Source organism: Protopterus annectens, chromosome 14.part0, assembly GCF_019279795.1.
Source record: "Protopterus annectens isolate FY-2018-M chromosome 14.part0, PAN1.0, whole genome shotgun sequence".
Classification (NCBI taxonomy): domain Eukaryota; kingdom Metazoa; phylum Chordata; order Ceratodontiformes; family Protopteridae; genus Protopterus; species Protopterus annectens.
Window position 1 is genome coordinate 997,095,246 of NC_056748.1, and position 27,077 is coordinate 997,122,322.

At 45.2% G+C, this 27,077-nt stretch overlaps 1 protein-coding gene across 3 annotated transcripts in view; it reads left to right on the forward strand.

Moving 5' to 3' along the window:
• Positions 1-27,077, forward strand: part of CHUK (component of inhibitor of nuclear factor kappa B kinase complex) — a 1,226,492-nt gene that overhangs the window by 93,574 nt on the left and 1,105,841 nt on the right. For all 3 annotated transcript variants that reach the window (XM_044056797.1, XM_044056796.1, XM_044056798.1), the window contains exon 3: positions 20,374-20,468. In XM_044056797.1, coding sequence (XP_043912732.1) covers positions 20,374-20,468 — 95 coding nt within the window. The remainder of the gene's footprint in view (positions 1-20,373; positions 20,469-27,077) is intronic.

Genomic DNA, 27,077 nt, shown 5'->3' on the forward strand with positions numbered 1-27,077 from the left:
CCAAGCATTTCAAGCAAACACAGGTCTTCCATTCTGCAAGCCTCAAGCAAATCAAGTCATCACAACAGACGCCTCAGACTACGCCTGGGGGGCGCACATGACAGACAGGTGCATTCAGGGCAAATGGTCCCAAAAGGAAAAGCACCTTCACATCAATCAAAAAGAAATGCTAGCAGTGATAAATGCAATTACAGCTTTCAAGGACCTCTTGCATCCAGGGCAATTATTGATAAGAACAGACAACACCACAGTAATGTGGTACATAAACAAGGAGGAACACATTCATACCACCTGTGCAGACTAGCCATGTCTCTTTGGAACTTGGCTCTGGAATGGCAAATCGAACTTCAAGCACAGTACTTGCCAGGTTTGGAAAACACACTGGCAGACAATCTAAGCAGAATTATGACAGACCCACACGAATGGAAGATGCATCCTCAAGTGTTTACAAAGATAATCCAAGCGTGGGGAAGGCCAGACATAGATCTCTTCGCCTCCCACAGGAATCATCAATTGGAAAAGTTCTGTTCAAGGACCTTTCATCCAAAGGCCTGGAGAGTGGACGCCCTTTCTTTCAGTTGGGCAGCATGGACAGTTTACGCTTTCCCACCTTTGCCTCTTCTGCCCAAGGTGCTCTTGAAAGCAAGAGCAGACTGACCAAAGATGATACTGATTGCTCCAGACTGGCCAAGACAACACTGGTACCCTCTCCTGAGGAGCCTAACGCATACTCCTCCCTGGTCCCTACCTCTAATGCCTTTTCTACTGACTCAGCACAACTACAAAACTCTTCACAGCCAGCTGAAAACACTCAATCTCGCTGCATGGAAAATTCCTTAGCACCACAACAGACCCTACTCTCCAAAGAGGTGCAGGATGTCATTTTGGAGGCCAGAAGGCCATCTACTAGAAAGGCTTATTCCGCAAAATGGAAACGGTTTTGCTCTTGGAATGAGAAAAAGGCCAGGATCCCAGAAAACTGAATTTGCCTCAGATATTACTGTATCTAGCTGAGCTGTTGAACAGTGGACTTTCATTTTCCTCCATAAAGATTCATGCCTCAGCCATTTCTGCAGAATTCAACACTGATCCACCTTTATTCTCTCACCCACTCTTAAGACAGTTCCTCAGATGGGCTAAGAATACAAGACCTCCTAGGAAACAACCAGTACCAGCCTGGGATCTTAATTACATTCTAGAAAAGTTAAAATTACCTCCCTTTGAACCAGCTGCCTCAACAGAGTTGCAATATTTGTCCTGGAAAACAGCTTTCCTTCTGGCCATTACCTCAGTTCGTAGGGTTTCGGAGCTACAAGCCCTCATGGCTGTACAGCCCTTTCTCATCTTCCATCAGGACAGGGTTTCCCTTCGAACCAACCCGTCATTTATGCCTAAAGTGGTATCCAGGGTAGCTTTAAATCAAGCCATACACTTACCTACCTTTTACCCCAATCCTCAAAATAAAGGGGTAAGGCTGCTACACTCCTTGGACATCCATAGACAGCTACATTATTATTTGGACAGAACAAAGCCTTTCAGGAAATCAGAACAACTTTTTGTGTCCTCTGCTGTAGGAGCTCAAGGGAAGCCAGTTACCAAACAGACAATTTCAAAATGGATTGGCCACTGCATACGGTTTTGTTACTCCTTTCATGGAAAATCTGTCCCTACAGGCATCAGATCTCACTCCACCAGGGCCACAGCTACCTCTACAGTCTTCCTCAGAGGAGTTCCTACCAAAGATATTTTGGAGGCAGCCACTTGGAGTTCTGTGCATACCTTCACCAAGCACTACCACCTACCTTCACCAAGCACTACCACCTACCTTTATACTCAAAGACTAGAGCAGGCTTTGCCACTGCTGTGTTACAGGGCATTCTGGCTCATCCCAGTTCCACCTAGTGCTTACCACCCTGTGCGTAGCTTTGGGATTCTACCCATATGTGATTACTGCAGCTGTATGCACGATGAACATAGTACAGTTTTGTACCTACCATAAATGTAGATGTTAGAGTGCTAATACAGCTGCAGTACAGGTTTCCCTCCCTCCTTCCCCTCTTGGTAAAGGCTTAGGGGCTATAACCCCTCCTCATACAACCTGATTGGGTTATCCTTCTATGGTATATTTGCTTGCAACTACTGATTTTTGATTTTATTGCATTGCATGACTATATATATATATATATATATATATATATATATATATATATATATATTTCTGTATTGCCTTCCTTCTGGGGGCACCTGACATCTGGGGCAAGAAAGACTGAAGAAAATGGTGTTGGCTGTGTCTTATATACCCCTGTCGCACTGACGTCAGGAAAGAAAGCGACAACAACCGACACCGGACCTAGGCTTTGGAATTCGGCCGACCGAGGACCCGCCTGACGGCAGAGAACCCATATGTGATTACTGCAGCTGTATTAGCACTCGAACATCTACATTTATGGTAGGTACAAAACTGTACTTTTGCAGTCATCTGCGAGTTTAGTTAGCCAAAGACCTTCTGTGTTAGCCTGTACTTCAGAGAAGTAGATACCAAAAAGGAGAGTACCCAGGACTGAACCATGTGTTACTCCACTTGTCACTGGTCTGAAGTCTGATTTGGAGTCTGCTACTTCCACAGTGTGGGTTCTTTCAGTAAGCCAGTTGGCAACCCATCTTGTGACATAGGGATTTATACCTAGTTTACTGAGTTCATCTATAATTCCAGAGTGGGGGATGGTGTTGAACGCCTTGGCGAGATCTAGATAGGCTGTGTGAACCACCTTACCCTAATCTATGGCTTTGGTGACTACTTCAAAGAAGTATATCAGGTTTAGGAGACATGATCTTCATTTTACAAACCCAAACTGTGTGGGGTCCAGGGTTTGGAGATCTCCAATGTCTTTGTTTATGAGTTCCATGATGATACGTTCCATGGCCTTGCAGACCAGGCTCGTCAGGTTAATGGGGCGGTAGTTCCCGGGGTCTGTTGTGCCCCCCCCCCTTTGTGGAGTGAGATAACTGTTGTGGTGCGCCATTCATTGGGCACAAAGCCTGAGGTGAGGCTATGATTGAACATGGTACTTAGGTGGGGTGCCACTTCATTCTGTAGTTCATGAAGAAGGCAGCCTGGGATGTTGTCAGGTCCCATGGATGCTGTGTTCTTGGCTTTGAAGAGTGAAGTTTTTACCTGTGCAGCCGTGATTACAGGAACTTTGCATTTTTCCGGTATAAAGATGGGCCCTTTAGGGGGTGAGAGGGGGGTAAAGTTAGCACTGAACCTATCTGCCAGGATGTTGGCAATATCAGTTGGTTCTGTATATTTAATGTCATTGTGCTGTAACTCAGAGCAGATCTGAGTGTTGCTATTGAGATTTTTGACATAGCTATAGAATGCTTTGTGGTTGTCTTTAGAATCAGTGGCAATTTAGTTTTCATAACTAGCTTTGGAGGATTTTATGAGGGATCTCAGCTTCTTACTGTGGCTGACCAGGGAGTTCCTCCAATCGTGGGATTTTACTCTTTTTTGCAACAGTTTCTTTCTTCTGTTGTAGAGTTTGTTTATGGCAGAAGACCACCAGATTGGCTTCTTTTTTTTTTTGGAGGATAGCATCTTGGTTCTGTTAGGGATAGCACGATCCATGCACTCGTGTGTGCTTATAAAGTGCATTTGTGTAGGATTCAGCAGTCGTACCTCTATTGTCCATCTGCATGGGTGTCATGAAGTTTGCCACTTCGGTTTTAAGAAGCATGAAGTTGGCTTTGGAGAATTTTTTTACGGTTGTTTTCCTAAGGGGGGGTGGGAGCGTGATGTGGATGTTTAGGGTGATTAGCTTGTGGTCGGATCTCACCAACGAGGAGCTGACCTCTGGTGTGGAATACCAGTCACCCATGTTGGTGATGACCAGGTCCATGATATTGCTGCCTCTGTTGGGGGTGTGGATAAGTTGATCCAAAGTGTTGGAATTGATGATTTCCAGAAAACGTTGAGCAAAAGAGTTGGTACATGAGTAGTTTTCCCAGTTAATGGTAGGGTAGTTGAAATCACCCATTATTATAGTGTTGGGTTGTACCTTAATATTTTCCAGTATCAAGAAAAGAGGAGTGGCAATCCTGGCGCATGATGGGGGGGTCTGTAGCAAGCTACAATCTGGATTGCGGTTTTACCCAGAGTTAGTTGAACTTGGATAATCTCGGATGCGTTATGCTGAGCAACTAGCTTGGAGATGTGGATATCCTTAATGAATATGGACACTCCTCCACCTTTAGTGTTTTGGTCCGGGTGTGGTGGCCGAAAGGTGTGGTATGAATTACAGCCTGGTAATGCAGCGGTGCTCTCTGGAGCTTTGAACCAGGTCTCTGTCACTGCACAGATGTCAATGTTCTCCCTTTTAAGGAGTGCCTCGAGTGAGTGCATTTTGAGGTTTAGACTTCTAGCATTGAGTAGCATTACCCTCAGATTTTGCATGCTTGTACCTGTTACGGTGGTGAATTTGTCATTTGAACCTTGCCTAAAAAAGGCACTATAGGGGTGGCAAGAGCCTTTGCCAGTATCCAGAATCCCAAGGGCGGCAGGTGCAGGCCATCTCTGGCAAAGCAGCGTGGTCTGTCGATCATGTCATCCCAGGCAGACATACTGGATTCCCTTAGAATGACACCAGAAGCTTAGCCAGTTGTTAAAGTCAATCATTTTGTCCTTGTACTGTGGTGTCATTCTGGTTGATGGCAGGATGCTACTCAGGGCTAGGGTCATACCGGCCTGGGCTACAAGATCAGAGAGCTCCTCCATGTCTCTTTTTTTCATGTAGTCCAGGGAGGTACGTCTCTGGTCATTCAAACCAACATGGACAATGACAGAGTCATATTTGTACTTGTTGCGGAGTGACCTGAGTGCGTGCGTTATTTGGTGGATCCTGGCACCTGACAGGCAGCTGACAGTAACTTTTTCCTTGTTTAGCCTGGTGAGTGAAACATCAGTATGCCTGACTATAGAGTCACCTATGACTAGAGTGTTGGGTACGTTATGCCTTCTAGGCTGTCTTTGAGTGGCACACTGAGTATGTGGACTGTGTCATTTGGGTTGTGTTGGGGGGGGTGGAGGTTGCTTGCATTTCTGCTTTGGAGGTCTCTGTTGTTTGGGCAGATTAGTACAGAGAGCCTCCGCGAATGTAGGTGTGTGTTTTGTGGTTCTGTGTGTGTGTTTTGGTGGTGTAGGTTTTGAGGGACTATGTGATGAGTGTGGTGCGGTGCAACTTTGCAAGTGTTTACCTTCTCCTCTTGACTGTCTAGGCCTATCTTTGGTAAAGAGGGCTTTGCTGCCAGTTTGGCTATATAAGTGCATCTCTCACAGGTTGTAGTGTTGGGTGGTAGGAGGAGAGGGTTGTCTGTGTACATGAGGCAATTGCTGCATTGTCCCAAGATGCCCAGATTCATCAGGTAGACAGGAGAAAACACCGGGAGCTGACCTTTAGACATGCCTGAATAGATGCTTATTTATTAAGTACTAAAAACTGTTTTCCTCTAGACAAGTGAGGAATGTTGAGCGCTGTAGTAATTTGTAACTTATTTAGTGCTTACAGTGAGTTCTGAACAAGTGCTGAGATCAAAGAAACAGATGAGTGCTAAAACTATAAAGCTGGCTAGTTGCAAGGGAAATTTTGAAAAACAGACTTTATGGCGCCAGGAATAGTTTAACCCCAGTTAAGTGCAGGGGGGCTTAGGAGCTCACAAATAGTCCTGGACACAGCAAATCCATATCTGACCTGCCACAGGAAAGGGGGGAAGCAGGCTTAGAATTTTTTTTTCCAGTAAAGTGGAAATGGAGAAAGCTGGAACAGAAGTTAATTCAACGTTAAGAATTTGAGTGGGTTGGCCTTCACAAATGTTCTCTATTAGATTGAGTGAACTAATGACACTAGACTGGAGGAGTGTCGCAGATCAAATATACAGTATGGGCGGGCAACTGCAAAGCCACCAAGTAGGGTGGGTGGGATTACAGTTCCTAGCTGTAGCCACTAAATGAAAGTTTTAAACAGATCAAAGAGCAGACTAGAGAATGCTTTTAACAGACAAAAATGCACAGAAAAGTTTGGATAGAGCAATCACAAACAGAAAATACAACTCTCAGTATGAAAAAGCAGTTTACAGTTAAGTAATGTTAAAACAGTTTAAAACCGTACATAAATGCAGTGAAACAATAAAAAAAAGCTTTATAACAGTGCAAAAATATAGTAGATCAACTGTATAGCACAATTATAAGCGTTTCAGAAGTGCAATTCAGTGAAATAAGTGTAAGAAATAACTTAGCCTGCTCTTGGAATCTTAAGGAATTTCCCCTTATGCAATGCAGTCCACAGCCTGACAATACAAGACTGATTTTACTATCATCTGCACTGCCAATTCTCCACCTGAACTCCTGAAACTTACCCAGTCAGCCCTCACCTCCACTGAAAAATGGATGTCTAACAACCACCTTGCCTTAAACCCTAAGAAAACTGAGCTTATGCTATTCATCCCTAAGAACACCATTACTATAAACCAAGAATCTTTTACTATTTTCTCCCAAGATAATACTACCATTGAGGTTGTCACACACACTAAACCCATAGGTGTCGCCATAGATGAACACCTAATTTTCTACATCCATATTCACAACAGTATTAGAAAAGCACACCAAAAACTGGGCATGCTATACCATTACAAAACGTTCCTCAATTACTCATCAAAACTAGCCCTAGCCTCCTCCTTCCTACACCCATCTCTTCTTTATGGTGCTCCTCTTTACCAACCTACAAGCCAGTCTTAAATCCAAACTAGACTCTTGCTATAACAAAATTGCAAAGTTAGTCACTAATGGACGACACTTTTATGTCACCACTGCACCTCTCTGCAAAAATTTAACTGGCTAGAACTTCCTCATCATATTACATACATAGAACTAACAGCTGTGCACAAACCAATATCCAACCTATCCAGCTGCCCTGCCCTCTCTACTCTGTTTACTCCTTCCCACCCTAATAGACCTCTCTGCTCTGATAAGCAAATGCTCTTGCAAGTAGCAAAACCAAACCTCTCCACTGGTCAAATACTCCACTCCTTTTCCACTTCTAAACTATGGAGCGCTCTCACCCATCTTCACTTAGATCCACCAGCAATGTATCTATCTTTAAAAAGTCCTTGAGACAACATCTGTCCTCACAGTGGCTATGCCCATGTGCTGGTAACTTGCAGTCTATAGCCTGACTTCTCTTGTATCCCTGAAGGATAATCTACTTCTGTATCTATGTACCAATGTACTATCAGTAGATAGATTTATGTTTAGCCACATTGCCTTCTTTTTTTTGGGAAAAACAAACAAAAAACTGTGCACTGTTCAACTTATTGTATTTGCCAACTATGTTATCAAAATGTATGTAGTGTACACATTTGTATTTCCCAATTGTGTGCTTATCAAAGTAAGTATTGTATGAATGTACTATATGATTGTATTGAATTATGTGGAGCTTTTCTCCCGGGGCCTCCACTGAAAATTGGTACTGTTGACCCAGTGGACCTTCCTGGTTAACAAATGAAAATAAAATAAATGTTGCAACTCAAAGCAAGAAAAGTGCTGTTTTTCCGTTGTGCTTGGGAATGTTTACATAGATATTTTTATACCCCAAGTAGACCCCACAGAATTTTTCCTTGGGTAAATAGCAAATGTTGGAGGTGTGTCAGGGAAGAAGGAGGTAATTGGGAACATATTTTCTGGGAGTCCAGTGAGTTGGCGGACTTTAAGGATTCCCTGCTGGATACACTGTCAGAGTTGCTGGCTGGGCAGATTGGTCGGACAAGGGAAATGATTTTTCTGAGCTATGATACAGAATTGGAGTTGCCTAGACATGGTAAGGTCTTGCTGTGTCTAATTATTGTGGCTGCCAAAAAAGCAATTACTAGAAAACTGAAATCAGAATCTAAACCAGCTATGTTAGAAGTAGTGAATATAGTAACAGAGATAAAACAACTGAAATTGAGAACTTCAGAAAAAGTTAGGAGCAAGCTACATAGTAAAAATGGGAATTGTGGGAACAATACATACAGGGAAGGAATGAGGTCTAAAAGGCGGCAGAACTTAAATGAGCTATGTAATGTTTGAGTGGGAAAGATTGGGTAGATTATAAGTTATGTATGTTTGCAAGTGGGAGTGTGTCAGTATGGTTTGTGATGTAAAATTCTTGAGACTAGGATTTTGTCGGTTTAGTTTTTCATTTTTATAAATGTATGATTGCTTGTCTAGTAAGTTGTTGTTGTTTGTCTTTCGGCTTTTCCCGGTTAGGGGAAGCCACAGCGGAACTCTGGTCCGCTAATGATTGGCAGTTGGTTTTTATGGTGCCGAGTTGCCAGCCCGACGCATGTCTTTCAAATGCCCACTCGACCGGGGGGAGGACATGCAGACTCCACACAGAAGGCATTCCCAACCCAAGCCGAGAATCGAACAGGAGAACCTCTTGCTGTGAGGCAACAACTCTACCGCTGCACCACCGCGGAAGTTGCTTGTGTAGTAAGTAATAGTTTTTAATCTAAGCAACATTAAATAAATTAAAAAAGGGGGCGCAGGAATTGAATAAACAAGAAACATCTTTATTAAACCATCACTTGCTTGTGTAGTAAGTGATGGTTTAATAAAGATGTTTCTTGTTTATTTAATTCCTGCGCCCCCTTTTTTAATTTATTTAATGTTGTTTAGATTATATGATATATAGCAGTATATGTGAAGCATAATTTTTAACTTGTTAATACAGTTTGATTACTTTTATGTAAATGTGCCTGTGTTACAAGTGATAGTTCAATAAAGGTCTCAAAAAAAAAGTTGCTTTAGTGCTTTGTCTTTATTTCCCCTTATAGCAAGTCTCCCTCCAGCTCAAAAATAAGTATGTTACGCAGCCAATCTGCTCATCTTTCTCTTCTGGATATACACATTGTTTTTTGGCCCTGCTTAATACATTGCCTCATATTGTACTTTGGATTTGCTACAAATCTGCCAAGTCAGGAACACTTTTGAACATTACATTGACAAGAAGTGACTGGTACAGCCTCTTTTATTATGACTAAAGGTATGGTATTTTTTGTTCTGATCATTCCTTAACAGAAGGTTATTCATGCCAATGATTTAGTTAACTATTTTTGTTTTTGACAATTCCCATATTTTATCTCCGTACGTTTTGTCTAAGTACCAGCTGCTGAGAGCAGTGTTTCCGTTTCTAAAACAAACTTCTGCTTTGATATTGCTAGGGAAGCCTTGGATGATGTTCAGTTTCCCTTCTGTTGGTGAACTTATCAGTCAAAATCTCCTTCCTTTGTCTTCACACACATCCTTTGTTATGCTAATGGTTGGAATCTTACTATAAGATTTTATGTTTTGCATTATGGATTCTATCCTTTCAGTTGCTGCACTGACTTTTTTCACTAATGTACTACTTTTTTTTCCATCCATACTCATTACCAGGTTTCTAATAACACAGTTCATCTATTCCTTTCTACCAAAACAAAAATTGTGTTCCCTTTGAAACTACTCCACCCTTCCATTTATTTCTCTTTGCCAAGACTGTGTATTTTAACAGTCTGTCAGGCTGCCCCCCCCCCCCTCCCATTTTTACTTGAGGTATAATCAGACCACATAGTGTCTGTGCACCCTCTCTTCATGATGTTCACAGAGCTTTTGAAGTGAAGGAAGTCTTAACCAGTTATGATGTCATTTGTTAAAGTAGGTTCTAAATCTATTTAGTACTTTTACCTAACAGAGTTTGAAGTCTTGTATACAAGAAACTCCTTCCTGTTCTTGAATGCGCATACTACTTCCACCTTCTTGTCATTTTATATTGTGACACTGTTGCTAGGATCTTGGATCTCTTTTAATTCCTTCCTATCCAACAGTGCCATATATTTGTCTGGCTTAGTACTGATCCAGAGACCGTGCCCATACGGTACTATTGTAGCAGTTAATTTGTCATGCTCCCTTGACACATGGTCATTACCGACATGTTGGTGGGAAATCATATTTTATAGGCACAGCCTTTACATTTTCATTATCAACATCACATTTTGATACAGTATTCCTGTTAATTTAATTCATTTTTAGCAGTGTCCCCTTTTTTCACCTCTGAAAAAGACTGTTTCAGTTGCTGATAGTTTCTGTGTATTTGCAGATACCTGCAAATTACTAATTTATCAGTATTGTGTAGAGATATTCAAATATCACCACCATGACTTGATGTAAAAATTCTTTTTATTAAAATTCCACCAATTTGAGCACAAAATATCAGCTAAAACCACACTTCAAAGAATCCCTTTGCATATAAGCGCTTTCGGCTTTGCCTTCTTCAGATACTTTTTCATTAATAAATCTCTATGGACCTATGGACCAATTAGATTTCTTAACTGCACCACCACCTTCATGTGGAGCCTATTAGCTGCTAACCAGTCAAAGGATATAGGAATAGGTACAAATTCGAATTAGAGGAATTTTATAAAAAGAATTGTTTTTACTTCAAGTCGTGGTGATGATATTTGGATATCTCTACGTTGTTTCTGCTGCCATTAATATCACCTTTAGTGATTACAAGGTATTTTACTTCAATTTATCAGTATTGTTCACTGTGTAAGGCCCATTTTCATAAATTACTTGAGAGTGCTCTTCTTCCTTGAAGGTTGGGTGCCAGACTGGCAAATCGACACAGTAAAAATTCACTGCCAATCATTAGCGCACCAGAGTTCCGCTGTGGCGACCCCTAACCGGGAAAAGCCGAAAGACAGTTTTACTTGAGAGTGCTCTTCTGAACTTCACAGCTACTATGTTTGTCATTTTACATTCATTGTTCAGATTTTGTCTTAAAATAGACACTTGAGATATTTAAGTTTCACTTGAGTTAAATGTCCAATTGTGGAATTTCATGGCTAATGTTTTAGAACATGAACAAGCCCTAGCTAGCAACTCCCTCATCTTTTTTCTCCACATGGTTGACCAACAGCTGACTGTAGTTCCTTTGCCAGTTCACTGGGGTTATACCTCTCATATACTCCCTGGACTTTCTTCAGTAGGTTGGGGTAAGCATGAAGGTTAAGGCTTCATGGGACAGTGTAATTTTGCTGTCATGGAGTTTTCTTCAGAAGTAGTCTTCCCTGCATGCCCCCAGCACATTTCAAGGTCGGGATGTGCAATGGGTGATCATTGCTGAACTATCATTTACTTCAGCTAATGGCGGATGCCAACAAGCCACCCCACCCATCCTTGGTAGCACCTTGTAGTAGTTTTCCTAGTTTCACCAGGGAAGTACTACTGCATTTTGTGTCCTGGACATTTTCCCCTTCCCCACCCTAATCAAAACCAGATCACTTGGGCCACAACACTGGCTAATTTTTTTAGTTTTGCTAATATATATAGTGAATACTTTCATTGTCTGCATAAGTCTTGAGTGCCTCTGTTAGGTATGAAGATGAAATTGTGTCCCAGTCAGATTGAGAATGATTTTTTTCTAGCTGTTGTATCTCCCAAAAGCAACAGTATATGCTTTGTAGTCATCATTAGTCAGTTTCTTTAGTGGTGGGGGGTGGTTTTGAGGTGGTCATTACAGTGACTACCAGATTCATCAGTTCCTAAAGATAGGCTAAATATCTGTCAGTAGTCTTTCTCCTATTTATGGTAGTCTGTACCAAAGTCTCTACAAGATTCTCCATTTTGCAAAGTGTAATATTTCATTTGCAGCCAGTGAAACTCTCCTCAGATGAGATAAACTCCAAAAAAATAGCAACAGTTTTCTCCTTACCAGTGAGGTAATTAAGTCAGAAATGTAGTGTTCATTACAGGCTACCAGATGGAAATGAAAAAATAGTGTAGGTATGGTGTATAGTGACAAAACTCTTTCTGCCAAAACTACCTATATAGAAATAAAATTGAGTTGACTTCCAATTTAGCATACTGTTATTTATAATTCAGCTTCACTCAGTTAAGTCAACATCCACAGCCGTAGTTCAGTAGCTCAGGTTGGCTTGCAATTCTTAGGCACATCTGCAAGCATGATTGTTTCTCTCCCAAAGTATCTACAACTAGGCCCCTGTTGTTTCCTGAGCAGCTGTATAGGTAGATTCCTTGTACTCTCCAACAACTTCTGGTCAGGATTCACCAATAGTTTCCACTTTTGGTTATGAAATCCCTCTCTATGAGAGGTAAACACAAAGTCTATAGTATTATTGGCTTTCAGCCCTTTTAACCATTTGTTTCAGAAGTTTCACGTGACCTCTACTGCTTCATTTGTCTACTAGCATATTACACTGATTAACTGTGTGACAATTTATTTGTAAATACAGCACAACAAAATGTAATTTCTGACCTTCTGAATATCTGCTATACCACAGTACAGATGTAGTAGTAAATGTGTGTGTCTTAATATAAATGTCCCGTTGAGAACCCGGTTTTCTCTTGCTGAAGGTTTTTAAGGATTTCTGTCTTTCCCCCTTTTCAAACAGCTTTTACAAGATTACCAGCAAAAGACTTTCCTCATGGACCACATTAACAAGGACATTGGCAACCTCCAAACACTCGATCCCACACAGTTTGACTTAATCAAGGAGAGGTCATGTCTGTTAAATTTGGTCAACTTATTTGAGACGGTCACCAAAGCCATGGATGAGAAGAAGACTGTGCACACCGCCTACCTTGACCTGGCCAAAGCCTTCACTATTCGCCACTCGGGCATAATAGATAAACTCTCTCAACTAGGCAGTCAAAATAGAAGAAGCCACCTCAAGCAGTAGATCTGTATAGAGTGGCATACCCCAGGGTTCAGTCTTGGGGCCTCTGTTATTTGGGATGTACATTTCTGAGGTACAGGCCAAAACCAGTGGGCTATGGCTGACCAAGTTTGCAGATGACTGCAAGTTGGAGCTGTTATCAGTTCCTCTGGTGATGATGACAATCCTCCAAGAAGGTCTCAACCAAACAAATGACTGGTGCCAGAAACATGGCCTTAAGTTGAATGCAAAAAGTTGCATCATCATCCTCTTTGGAGAGATAGATGTCCCCACAAATTTTCACATTAATAACAATGTTCTAAGCATGCAGTCAGTCGTGAGGGATTTGGGCACCCAAATTGATATCAGCCTGATTTTTTTGACCACCATGTTGCTTCCATTGTACGGAAAGCTTTCTACATGGCCCACCTCATAAGTAAGGGTATCTCATCCAGGGACAAGGAAGTCATAACATCCCTGTATTCTTCCTTTATAAGGCCCTTTATTGAGTACAGTGCCCATTCGGCATGTACCTTGCAAAGCACATGCAGCAGCTGGAGAGGCCACAGAGTTTCCTCACCAGGAGAATCTAGGGCCTCAAAAATCAAACATACACAGGCTAAAAGCCCTATCCCTCTACTGTTTCATACGGACTCCTCAGAGTTGACCTCTGTCTGACATACAAGGTGATCTCTGACCCCGCCTTGATAGGACTGCTGCATATCTGCAAGACAAGCTCCACTCGAGTAACCTGCACACGCGGCCTCAACTTTGTCTGTGATATCAATAGAACTTGCTGGTGGGACAAGTTTGTGTTCCAGAGACCCCCCCCCCCCCCCAATCTATGAAATAGACTCCCTCTCTATGTCAAGCAAAGTCTTTACCCCTTTTTAAGCACAATCTGGATAACTGGATGGGAAATAGAAAATACATCCCTGTGATTCCACCCGTGTCCCTGCTGGACAGGGGCATCGGGTGCTAATTTGTCTATGCATGTGCTAAACTCTTGGCTAGGTTTATAAGGGCCTCGGGGCCAATAGCCTAGTAACTTCCTATGAGCCTAGAAGTAAAGTGTTAGTCTAACAGACATGTATTGATTTTTCTTGCTTCACAGTGCATTTACAGGTTTCTTGCTCTACTGTTGTAGCTAAAATATAGGAGCTGTGATCGCTTTTATTTTGCTGCCTTTTTTTTTTCATTTAGAGATGAATGTTAAGTTGTCAAACTCGCCTTCATTCTTGCTGGATGGGTTCGGAGCTGATCCTCGGCTCCGACTCTGCACTTGCTAAGCTCGAGAGCTAATTTTACCAGCTCGAGGCAACCTTATATCCCATGATGCAAGGCGTGACTACCCAGATCTCGTTTGCCGCTTCGCGAAGAGGTCTTCTTTTACCAGCTCAGGTAGTGTTTTTGTGATTTAACTTTCTACAGTTAAAAATCTTCCCTTTTTCCAGCCTTTTTTTCTCAATATTAGAGTTAGTCTTTCTATAGCCATCTCCTTAACCCTATACTCCCTCAACCTAATAGGTTTAGTTATTTTCCCCTTCAGGCCTTAAGCCTCCCTTTCCTTAATTCCTGTCAGGGTGTTTGAGTGTTGTACTTAGTCCCCCCCCCCTTCTTCTTAAGTTAATTGTGTGGGTGAACTTTGTGTGTGTGTGTTTGTGCACTGGGCGTAATTATGTCCAAAGAATCGAAGGTCTCAGGCTTCAAGAAGTGTGATTCGTGCTGTCAGAAGATGTCTCTGACAGACGGTCACACTTGCGTGTACTGCCTGGGACCTCTACACCTGCAGGACTCCTGTGCCATTTGTCATTCTTTTAGCCACAGAGTCCTGCAGGAACGTAGGAATAAATTAATCCTACGAGGCTTATTGAAGCCGGAGAGCTCCCCGACCAAGACTGGGTCGGGGAAGCCCTCTAAGCCACCTAAGCCCCAGGCTTTGAGTTCAAAGCCTTCGGCTGTGGCTCCGACTCCTTCGGAATCTAGGTCGGCTCTGGCCGGAGTTGATCTTTCTCTCTTAAAGGCGGTGGTATCGGTGCCAGCCGGCTCCGATACACCTTCATCGAAGTCGATTTCAGCTCCGGCTGGAGCCGACATTTCCATGTCCCAGACTGGAGCCGATAAGTTATCGGCTCCGACTGGAACCGAGGGGTCTTCGGCTCCAATGGCTCTGGCTAGGAAGAGATCTTGGTCTCCTTCCCTGGAGTCGATTCGCTCGGCTCCAGGATCTCTGCATTCGGAGCGGAGCCATCGGAGCCGATTTTCTAGGTCTTCCAGGCTCTCTGACCATGACTTGGAGAGAGTGGTAAGCAGATTGCTGAAATCACAGGCACTGGCCCAGATGCTCCATAGCCCGTCTCAGCAGACGACCGCTATCACTCATCCCCCTGAATTTCCTCCTTCGACTCTCCTCCAGAGTTCGGAGCCAGAGCTTCTCGAAACCTTGACTGTTGGTGCGTCGGAGCCGATGCCACCCCTTTCGGCTCCTTCATCTTCGACTCCGATTTCCTCCATGACACCTTCCATGGAGGGATCCGGCCGTCGTGACTCCCGCGTCGGCTCCGAGGGGACGAGTGGCATCGGACCCTTGTCCGGCCCTGTTCTCCCTCTCGGAGCTTCGGCGTTGGTGAGTTCGGCACCGACATCGGCCTCGGAGCCTTCTCTTTCGGCGGGGCCGGGAGTTCCTGTTTCTTCAGAGTGGGAGCTCTCGGGCCTCCCTGGAAGGGGAGCCTTCGAGGTGATGAGGAGTGTTCTAGCCCCTCAGCTGAGTCAACAGTCGGTTCCATTAACCCCCCCCCCCCTCCTCGGTGCCTGCTGATATCTCTTCCCACTCTCTTGCTCCCGGACCCAGAGATCCATCGCCCCAGGTTTCCCCACTGGGAAGAACTTCCTCTTCCGAGGTTTCTGCTGATCCTTCGGGGGAACCCCCGTGTAAGAGGACGTGCAAGAGGAAGCACATAGACTCCCCTGAGTCTACAACATCTGATACTGACTTAGATGAGTCTGAGGGATCCCCAAGGTCCCCCTCTGAGGATGTCTCCTTTTCAGACATCTTGGAACTCCTTAAACAGAGGGGGAACTGGCCTTCCATTAACCCCTCCGAGGATGTCAGTATACCTGGAGGCTTTTGGATCTCGACCTTCCACCTCCTGGGTGTCTCCGCCTTTCGACCCTCTCATGGAAGTGGTGGCTCAAAGGGCGTGGGCGGCCCCGGATTCTGTGGAACCAGTCCCTAGGAGGCCATCTAAATATATCACGGCCCCGGTAGACAAGCAGTTTCTTACTAAAGGTGTCCCTGTTGATGCTGTGGTGGTGGCAGCTGCCACCAAGAAGGAACTTGCCGATCCTTCTGTACCTGTCCATCCTCCTAACAAGGAGTCTAGGACCATGGATGGTTACGGTAAGCGGATTTTTTCCTCGGCGACCTTCACTATGCGCTCGCTGAATTATCTCCGTCACTTTACCCGGCTTCAGAGAGATATTCTCAAGGAACTAGGTGAGGTAGTACAGGATCTGTCAGCTGCCGGGGCTCAAGAAAAAATTACCTTGGAGCTGGGAATCCTAAATTCCTTAAACTCCTCCATGCGGCTCATTTCTTATGCGGCCGATGGAGCGAGTAGAGCCGTAGGCACAGGAGTGGCCCTTAGGCGTCAGTCCTGGATGCGGCTTTGCAACTTCGCAGATCCCTTTAAGGCATCCTTCACAAATACTCCCTTTGACGGTTCGGCTTTGTTTGGACCTCAGGTGAAGGAAGCATTGACCAGATGCGAGCAGGACGGCAAGACTCTTTCTGCCGTAGGAGTCTGTTTCTCCACCCCTTCAAGACCTTATCCTAAAGGTCAGAAGGGAGGGAAGATGTGGTTCCATAAATCTCAGGGAGTCACGCCGGACGCACATGGTCAGTTTACCCCCAGAGGCAGAGGGGGTAATAATAGACACCGCCCTAGGGGCAGAGGGGGTCCGCAGAATCAGGGTATCAGAGAGCCTCTCCCTGACCAACCCTTCCAGCATCCCTGAGGTGTTGCCCGACTGTCCACCCCTGGAGGCAGTCGGGGGAAGATTGTCGCTGTACCCAACAGCCTGGCTTTCCCTTTCTCAAGACATTTGGGTACAGTCTATCATATCCGAGGGTTACAAGATTCCCTTCGAAAACTATCCTGTTCCTCAGAAGGTATCCCTCCCAGACGTTGCACCCGGTCTAAGGGAGTTCTCAAAGCTGGAGGTATCAAAACTTCTAGCAAAAAGAGCCATCCAGCCAGTTCCAGCAGACCAAATAGGATCCGGGATCTACTCAAGATTCTTTTTGGTCCCCAAAAAAACGGGAGATTGGAGACCAATTCTAGACCTCAGCAGACTAAACAAGTTTGTCAAGAAGGCAAGATTCCGGATGGTCACGCTTCAGTCCATTTTACCCTTTTTGAGCAAGGACAACTGGATGTGCTCGGTAGACCTTCAGGATGCGTACTATCACATAAAAATTCACAGGCGCTTCAGAAGGTTTCTCCGCTTTCGGCTGGGGACCAGTCATTTTCAATTCAGAGCCCTGCCCTTTGGTCTCACTACAGCCCCCAGAGTGTTCACCAAATGCATGGCAGTGGTCACGGCTCACCTGAGACATCAAGGATTCCAGGTGTTTCCGTATCTAGATAACTGGCTCCTCACGGCCACCACCAGGCATCAACTTCTCCAGGCCAGGGACTACACTCTTCATATGTGCAGCCAGTTAGGAATTTCCATAAACTTCGAAAAGTCCTCCTTGTTACCTTGCCGGTCTATTACCTTTATAGGCGCAGAACTAGACACTGTTGGGATGTCAGCAAGAGTCACAAATCAAAGACTTCTGGACATCCAAAAATATGTTCAGATCATCCTACTCAGCAAAAAGATCAGGGCCAGGTTTGTCCTGAAGGTGCTAGGACTTATGGCGGCTGCCATCGTACTTCTTCCTTTGGCTCGCTTCCATATGCGGCTACTGCAATGGATGTTATTCACCCAGTGGTCCTTCCAGCAGCTTCCCATGCGCCACGAGATCATCGTGACACAATACTGCAAGAGTCACCTGACCTGGTGGATTTCTTCCCCTCAAGTCCTCCAGGGCAGACCGTTTGTTCCCCTGGCCCCGGTTGCCACAGTCACATCGGATGCCTCCCTGATCGGGTGGGGGGGGGGGCATTATCAGGGCAGGATGGTCCATGGCACTTGGCAACCCTTCGAATACCATCTGCACATAAATGTCCTAGAGATATGAGCAGTGCTTTTAACGTTGCAAGCCCTCAACGACTTTCTTCCTTTAGGAACTATTGCAGTTCAGACGGACAACATGTCCGTAGTATGGCACATCAACAAACAGGGCGGGACCAAGTCCTATCCACTGTGTCGAGAAGCTCTCAGACTTTGGCAGTGGGCAATCTCCTCTCATCGGTTTCTGATAGCAACGCACATCCCCGGGAAATCCAACTTCATTGCGGACAGATTGAGCAGAGCTATTCTCATGCCTCATGAGTGGTCTCTCAAACAGTCAGTAGTGGAGGAGATTTTTCAGAAGTGGGGCTTCCCTTGCTGCGACCTTTTTGCTACACCCCAAAACAGCAAATGCCCAGACTTCTTTTCCCTCTTTCCACTCCCAGGCCAACCCCCCAGAGACGCTCTAACCCAGGTTTGGCCCCGGGGACTTATTTATGCTTCTCCTCCATTCCCCTTGATACCTCAAGTCATTCAGAAAGCTACCGTTTTGAGAGCTAAGTTGATTCTCATTGCCCCTTACTGGCCTCGACAAATTTGGTTCCCGTTCCTTCATCGCCATCTATTGGTATAGCCTTGGCGTCTGGACCCAATTCCAGATCTTTTGACCCACCAGTCGGGTCATCTGCACCAGGCCATTCGCTCTCTCAACCTCACCGCTTGGTTGCTCCACTTCCTTCATTAGCCAGGCTTCCTATGATTTCTAATCCTGTACGGGATATCATAGTAGCTTCTCTAAAGTCCTCTACCAGAAAGATTTATGCTAGTAAGTGGCAGCGTTTTTCCTTCTGTGTAAAGTCCAGGGACATAGACCCCTTTACTGCCCCAGTTCAGTCAGTTTTGGACTTCTTAGCTGAGATTTTTCAGTCGGGTTCTTCTTCTTCGACAGTCAAAGTCCAGCTGGCAGCAATCTCAAATTTTCATGTTGGCTTAGCGGACCAGAACATAATGTCTCACAAGCTTTGTAAAGCCTTTCTCAGGGGTATCTTTCTACTGAAGCCCTCAATTAAAGATCCTCCTCTGCAATGGGACCTGAATTTAGTGCTGACATCCCTAATTCTTCCCCCCTTCGAACCGGCTGCTACATGCTCTTTAAAATTTCTCTCTTGGAAGACAATTTTTCTGGTGGCTATTACTTCAGCTAGGAGAGTGTCTGAACTTCATGCTCTCTGTGTTCGACCTCCCTACTTGGTTTTCCACAAGGATAGAGTATCTCTAAGAACAAATCCATCCTTTTTGCCCAAGGTGGCTTCCCAGACGAATCTTAACCAGTCTATTGATCTTCCAGTATTTTTCCCGAATTATTCGGACAGAGCGGAACAGAAACTGCATTATTTGGATGTTCATCGCCAGCTCAGATACTACTTGGATAGAACTAAACAATTCAAAAAATCTGATCAGCTTTTTCTTTCTTATGCAGAAAACAGAAAAGGTCTCCCGGTCTCCAAGGTGACCTTATCGAAATGGCTCTCTTCCACTATTTTCCATGTTTATCTCCTTAGGGGCAAAGAATTGCCCTCTAAACCTAAGGCACATTCTACTAGAGGCCTAGCCACATCTACAGCCTTTCAGGCTAGGCTACCTATTGACACCATTTGTGCAGCAGCCACTTGGGCCACGCCTCATACCTTTGTCTCACATTACAAATTGGACTTGGCCTCCAGAGACAGAGCTAGGTTTGGTTCCACAGTTCTCAAGAGTCTGTTACATTGAGCCACCCAGGCTAGAGGTGCTAGGGACGCAGTCCCATCCAGCAAGAATGAAGGCGAGTTTGACAACTTAACATTAAGAAGTTATGTACCTACCATAACGTTCCATGTTAGTTGTTTTCTCTCGCCTTCTTTCTTGCGTCCCTCCCTCCTTTCCCCCTAGCCTGGACGGACCTTGAAGTTGTACTCTTCTCTGGGGACGAGTTTATTCTTTCTATGGACTCCAGTTGTGAGTGGTCACTAGTTTTACTAGTTCCCCTGTGTTGTGTTTACACATTTGGTTACTTTCTTCTCCTTCTGTTGAAAGAAGATAATGGGCATATTTCTATAGCTACCAAACGAGATCTGGGTAGTCACGCCTTGCGTCATGGGATATAGGGTTGCCTCGAGCTGGTAAAATTAGCTCTCAAGCTTAGCAAGTGCCGAGTCGGAGCAGAGGATCGGCTCCGAACCCATCCAGCAAGAAAGAAGGCGAGAGAGGACAACTAACATGGAACGTTATGGTAGGTACATAACTTCTTATTTTGCCGCTTTGTCAACCACGTAGATCTTCCAATTTTGACAGTGGGTCTTAAATAGGGCTCGTTGTAAATGGTGGCAGCCATACTGTTTAAAAAAAAATAAATGTATGCAATACCTAAGTGTACTAAACGTTAATCACTTCTTTTTGTAGGATACAGATGAAAAAATTGCAATTAAAGCTTGTCGTTTGGAGCTGAGTCCAAAGAACAGAGAACGGTGGTGCCATGAAATTCAGATTATGAAAAAGTATGTATGTGATGAAAATTTTCAGATGTTTTCCCTGTTTTTGATTGCTTGAGAACTTTCAAATATACTCTGGTGCTGTCTTCCGGTAAGTACTTTACAAACATTCACATATTTCTGAATGTTTTTTCTGTTGAATTTTCTGCAAAATGGCAGCTAGTTGATAAGGACAGTTAATAAAAGCACCAGACAGAAAATGTAGCTGGCCATTTCTCCTGCTTCCATGATGAACTATATGTTTTATTTCTGTGCCCTCTGCTTCATGGTTTTCTAACTTCTGTAAGTATCCTTATCCCTACGTTATCTAATTTTAGGAAAACTCTCTGTGGCTTCTTTTTACTTCATTTCCTTTATTTCATACCACAAGGGTGGAGGTATATTTTCCTATATTCACTGGTAAATTACTTTTCATTGCTACACACCATTGAAATAGACCTAGTATGATCTTTTTAACACCCATTCAAACCCAGTGATGTTACTTCCTGTGTATTGTTGCTTTTTTGTAATCATTGTGTACCAGGAATAGCTAATAGAAACACTGCTGCTCTGTTTTAAGGGCATCTTGATCATAGTCCTCATAGACAATATGTACTTGCTATGTTTAATCCAAAGCAAGCTATAATGTGGCTCTTAATCTGTACAGAACACTAACAATACAAGAGCCAGAGTACAATAAATACAAGAGGTACTGAGAGAGACGAGATTCATTTTGACATGAAGACGATGTTTGGTGTCCAGCAAAGAATGCCAGAAATGCAGATTTATTAGACAAAGCACTGATGTTAAGTTGTCTATCTCGCCTTCACTCTTGCTGGATGGGTTCGGAGCCGACCTCGGCTCCGACTCGGCCACTCTAAAAGCTCGAGAGTTGGTTCCACCGGCTCGAGGCTCCCCTTATATCCCACAATGCTAGGCGTGAGTTACCTCAGATCTCGTTTGCCGCTACAGCGATCGAGGTGTTGGTTTTCTACCGGCTTCTTGGTGAGTTATTGTAGAGTAAATTTTAGTCTACTTAAACCCCTTTAGTTTAATTCTTAACAGTTATTTCCCTTAGTTTAGTGGATTTTGTCCCTTTTTCTCTTCTATTATCCCCTTTCCACAAAGAACTTATAAGTTCTTCCTTGGCCTTCGGCCTTTTCCATCCCCTAGTGGTGTGTGTGTGTTTTTCTCAAGAATTTAAAACTTTGATTGTGAGTTTAAATTTTGAGTTAAACTTGTATAGGGTGTAATCAGTGTGTTTGACTGTGTGTGTGTGGTTACACTTCTTCAATAATGTCTAAAGACTCAAAGGTCTCAGGCTTCAAGAAGTGTGACTCGTGCTGTCAGAAAATGTCTCTGACAGACGGTCACACTTCTTGTGTCTACTGCCTGGGACCTTTACCTGCAGGACTCTTGTGCTGTATGCCATGGCTTCAGCCCCAGAGTCCTGCAGGAAAGAAAAAATAAACTTATATTGAGAGGTTTACTTAAGCCTGAGGGTTCCCTTTCTGTTCCTTCGGGAAAACCCTCCAAGGCTTCTAGGTCCTCGGCTCCAGCTTCTGAGCCGAGGCCTAAGGCTTCGAAACCTCCGTCTACATCGGCTCCGGCTGGAGCCGATGAGTCTCAGACTGCAGTTTCTGTGGTTTCCTTGGCTCCGGCTGGAGCCGAGGTATTGGAAATTCCTTTGTCGGTTCCGACTAGACCTTCGGAACCGACATCTAGAAAGAGGTCCAGGTCACCGTCCCTTGGCTCCGTTCATTCGGCTCCAGCATCTCCCTTGCTGTCTGAACGGAGCCATAGATCTCACTCCTCTAGGTCATCGAGGCTGTCAGACCATGACCTTCAGAGGGTAGTGAGTCGACTTCTTAAGTCCGAGGCACTGGCCCAAATGCTTCAGAGCCCGACTCATCAGTCGATGCCTGACCCTGTCCCCCATGATGTTCCTCCTCCGACTCCGTTGAACTCGGAGCCGGGGCGTTTCGGAACCGAGACTGTGGTAGCGTCGGAGCCGATACAGATGTCTTCGGCTCCATCGTCGGCTCCGATTTCTTCCTTAGAAGAATCTCGGCGCCGGACTTCTCGTCGGCTCGAGGGGTGAGTGGCATCGGACCCTTGTCCGACCCGCTCTTCCTCTCGGAGCTTCGGGCGCTGGTGAGTTCGGCTCCGACATCGCCTCGAGCCATCACTGTCGGTGCCGAGGGAGGTTCTTAGCTTTTGGGCGGGGACCTCTGGCTCTGCCTGACAGGGGTGCGTTCGAGGTCATGCGGAGTGTGTTGGAACCTGGTTCAACTCCACAGTCGGCTCCGTCCGCCCCTCCCTCTTCGGTGCCTCAGGTCAAGTCGACTCACTCCCTCATCCCAGACCGCAGAGAGCCAGCTCCTCAGGAATCCCCTGTGGGGATCTCATCCTCTTCCGAGGCCTCTCCTGATTTGGCAGAAGAGCCCCCTCGGAAGAGAAAGTGTAAGAGGAAACACATAGACTCACCTGAGTCCGTCACCTCTGACACAGATTTAGAGGATTCTGAGGGTTCCCCCCGTTCCCCTTCTGAAGATGTCTCATTTGCAGACATTCTAGAAATCCTCAAGCAGAGGGGAAATTGGCCAGCCCTTAACCCTTCGGAGGATGAATCTGTGTACCTTGAGGCGTTTGGCTCTCGCCCTTCCACCTCCTGGGTGTCTCCCCCCTTTGACCCCCTCATGCAGGTGGTAGCAAAAAAGGCATGGACGGCTCCTGATTCAGTGGACCCCACTCCCAGGAGACCCTCAAAATTTATCACGGCACCAGCAGAAACAATTTCTGACAAAAGGAGTTTCTGTGGATGCTATGGTAGTTGCTGCTGCCACTAAGAAGGAACTAGCTGATCCTTCAGTGCCTGTCCATCCACCTAACAAGGAATCTAGGTCTATGGACAGGTATGGGAAGCGGATGTTCTCGTCAGCGACCTTTGCAATGCGTTCGCTGAACTACCTATGCCATTTTACTCGTCTTCAAAGAGACTTGATCAAAGAAGCGAGTGATATGTTGAAGGATCCTACAGCTGCGGGTTTTCAAGACAAGATGAACACTCAGCTGGCTACCCTGAACTCCATAGCTAACTCCTCCATGCCTCCTTTCATGCGGCTGATGGAGCGAGCAGGGCCGCAGGAACAGGAGTGGCCTTACGCAGGCATGCCTGGATGTGGTTATGCAACTTTGCGGACCCCTTTAAAACGTCATTCACTAACTCCCCGTTTGATGGATCATCTCTTTTTGGTCCTCAAGTGAAAGAAACCTTGACTAGGTACGAGACTGATGGCAAGACTCTTTCTGCCGTCGGAGTCCGTTTTTCTACTCCTTCTAGGCCTTACCCCAAAGGCCAGAAAAGTGGGAAAATGTGGTTCCGCAAATAATCTCAAGGGACTTCGCCTGTCGCACAGAGTCGGTTCCCCGCCAGAGGCAGAGGGGGGAACAACAATGGTAGATGTCGCCCTAGAGGCAGGGGGGGTCCGCAGAACCAGGGCAATCGAGAAACTTTCTCTGATAAGCCCTTTCAGCATCCCTGAGGTGTTGCCCGACTGTCCACCTTCGGAGGCAGTCGGGGGAAGATTGTCACTGTACCCAGAAGCCTGGCTATCCCTAACTCGAGACAAGTGGGTACAGTCCATCATTTCCGAAGGCTATTCCATTCCCTTCGTTTGCATTCCAAACCGATCAAAAAAATCCCTTCCAGATGTTCCACCCGCTCAAAGGGATCTTGCAGCTTTGGAAGTTTCAAAGCTGCTTGCAAAAAGAGCAATTCAACCAGTTCCAGCAGACCAGCAAGGATCCGGAATCTACTCCAGGTTCTTTTTAGTTCCAAAAAAACAGGGGACTGGAGACCAATTTTGGATCTCAGTATCTTGAACAAGTCAGTCAAGAAAACACGATTTCGGATGGTCACGCTACAGTCCATCCTTCCCCTATTGGGAAGAAAAAACTGGATGTGCTCTATAGACCTTCAGGATGCGTACTATCATATAAAAATGAACAGACGCTCCAGAAGATTTCTCCGCTTCAGGCTGGGAACCAGTCATTTTCAATTCAGAGCCCTGCCCTTTGGACTCGCCACTGCCCCCCGGGTGTTTACCAAATGCATGGCAGTGGTAGCTTCTCACCTGAGACGTCAAGGATTCCAGGTGTTTCCATATTTGGACGACTGGCTCCTCACAGCTCCCACCAAGCATCTTCTTCTAAGGGCCAGGGACTACACCTTTCGCACTTGTCAAAACTTAGGCATTTCAATAAATTGCGAAAAGTCTGTTTTGTCGCCTTGTCGTGTTATTACCTTCATAGGCGCAATTCTAGACACAGTCAACATGTCTGCGAGGCTAACAGATCAGAGAATCACAGACATACAAAAACTGGTCTCGCTCATCCTCAACAGCAACAGAGTCAAAGCCAGGTTAGTTCTGAAGGTATTGGGGATTATGGCGGCTGCCATACCTTTGCTTCCATTAGCCAGATTCCACATGAGAATCCTTCAATGGATGCTCTTCACACAATGGTCATACCAGCAATTTCCGATGTCCCACACCATTATGATCACGCAAACATGCAGGAATCATCTTCTGTGGTGGATGTCTTCCCCTCAGCTCTTCTTGGGAAGACCCTTTGTTCCTCCCCCTCCGGTTGCTACTCTGACAACGGACGCCTCCCTGATCGGGTGGGGGGGGGCATTATCAGGGCAGAACTGTCCAGGGCACATGGCAACCAGACGAATGCCACTTGCACATAAATGTTCTAGAGATGAGAGCAGTGCTTTTAGCGTTGCAAGCCCTTCAAGACTCTCTTCCCTTGGGAACGATAGCAATCCAGACGGACAATATGTCCGTAGTGTGGTATATCAGCAAACAAGGCGGAACCAGGTCCTACCCCCTGTGCCGAGAAGGACTCAGACTGTGGCAATGGGCGATTTCTTCTTAGTGGTTTCTGATAGCAACGCACATCCCCGGGAAGTCCAATCAAATCGCGGACAAGTTGAGCAGAGCTATTCTCATGCCTCACGAGTGGTCTCTGAAAGATTCTGTTGTGAGAGAAATTTTTCTCAAGTGGGGTCAGCCTTGCTGCGACCTTTTTGCTACTCCCCAAAACAGCAAGTGCAAAGATTATTTCACCCTATTCCCTTTACCAGGCCAGCCCAGCAGAGACGCTCTAGTCCAAATTTGGCCCCGGGGACTTCTGTATGCATTTCCTCCCTTCACACTAATCTCTCAAGTGATACAGAAAGCTATCGCTCAGAAGGCCTCGTTGATCCTCATTGCTCCTTACTGGCCTCGACAGGTTTGGTTCCCCTTTCTACATCATTTTCTGTTGGAGCGACCTTGGCATCTGGACCTAGTTCCAGATCTTGTGATCCATCAGTCGGGTCAGTTTCATCGCTCCCTTCACTCTCTGAACCTCACTGCTTGGTTCCTCCAATTCCAACCTTAGCCAGGCTTCCTCAAATATCTCACTCTGTTCGAGATATTTTGATAGCTTCCCATAAATCTTCCACTCGAAAGATTTATTTGAGTAAGTGGAAACGTTTCGCCTATTGGGCTCAAGGAAGGGACTTAGATCCTTTCACTGCTTCCATCCAAATGGTCCTTGATTTTCTAGCTGAACTCTTCCATGCAGGTTCATCTCCTTCTACTCTTAAAGTTCAATTGGCAGCCATTTCTAACTTTCATGTGGGCATTTCAGAGTCTGCCATAATGTCCCACAAGCTTTGCAAAGCCTTTTTGAAGGGAGTTTTTCTACTCAGACCTCCTATAAGAAATCCTCCTCCTCCTTGGGACCTAAATTTAGTTCTTAGTTCTTTGATGCTTCCCCCTTTCGAACCTGCAGCCTCCTGCTCTTTAAAATTGCTGTCATGGAAAACGCTCTTTCTGGTAGCTATCACTTCAGCTAGAAGAGTTTCAGAACTTCATGCACTCAGCTGTCGACCTCCTTATCTGTTGTTCCATAAGGACAGAGTATCTTTACGAACCAACCCGTCCTTTTTACCTAAGATAGCCTCGGCGTCTAACCTAAATCAAAGCATTGACCTCCCTGTGTTTTTTCCAGAATATTCTAACAGGTCTGAACAAAAATTGCATTGGCTAGATGTTCATCGTCAGTTAAGGTACTATTTGGATAGAACCAAACAATTCAGAAAATCTGACCAGCTGTTTGTCTCTTATGCAGAAGGCAGAAAGGGACTTTCAGTTGCAAAGGTATCATTATCTAGATGGCTAACATCTCTGATTTCCCTTGTTTATGAAATTAGACACCAAAAGCTGCCTAACAAACCTAAAGCCCATTCCACCAGAGCTTTGGCTACTTCTATAGCCTTCCAAGACAGACTGCCTATTGACACCATTTGTGCAGCGGCTACTTGGGCTACTCCTCACACTTTCATTTCTCATTATAAGTTGGATTTAGCTTCTAGGCATAGAGCTAACTTTGGTTCCACTGTTCTCAAGAGTCTGTTCCGTTAGGCCACCGGGACAAGGTGCTAGGGACGCGGTCCCATCCAGCAAGAATGAAGGCGAGATAGACAACTTAACATATAGAAGTTATGTTCTTACCATAACGTTCCATGTTAGTTGTCTTCTTCGCTTCTTCTTCTCCCACCCTCCTTCCCCCTGGCCTGGA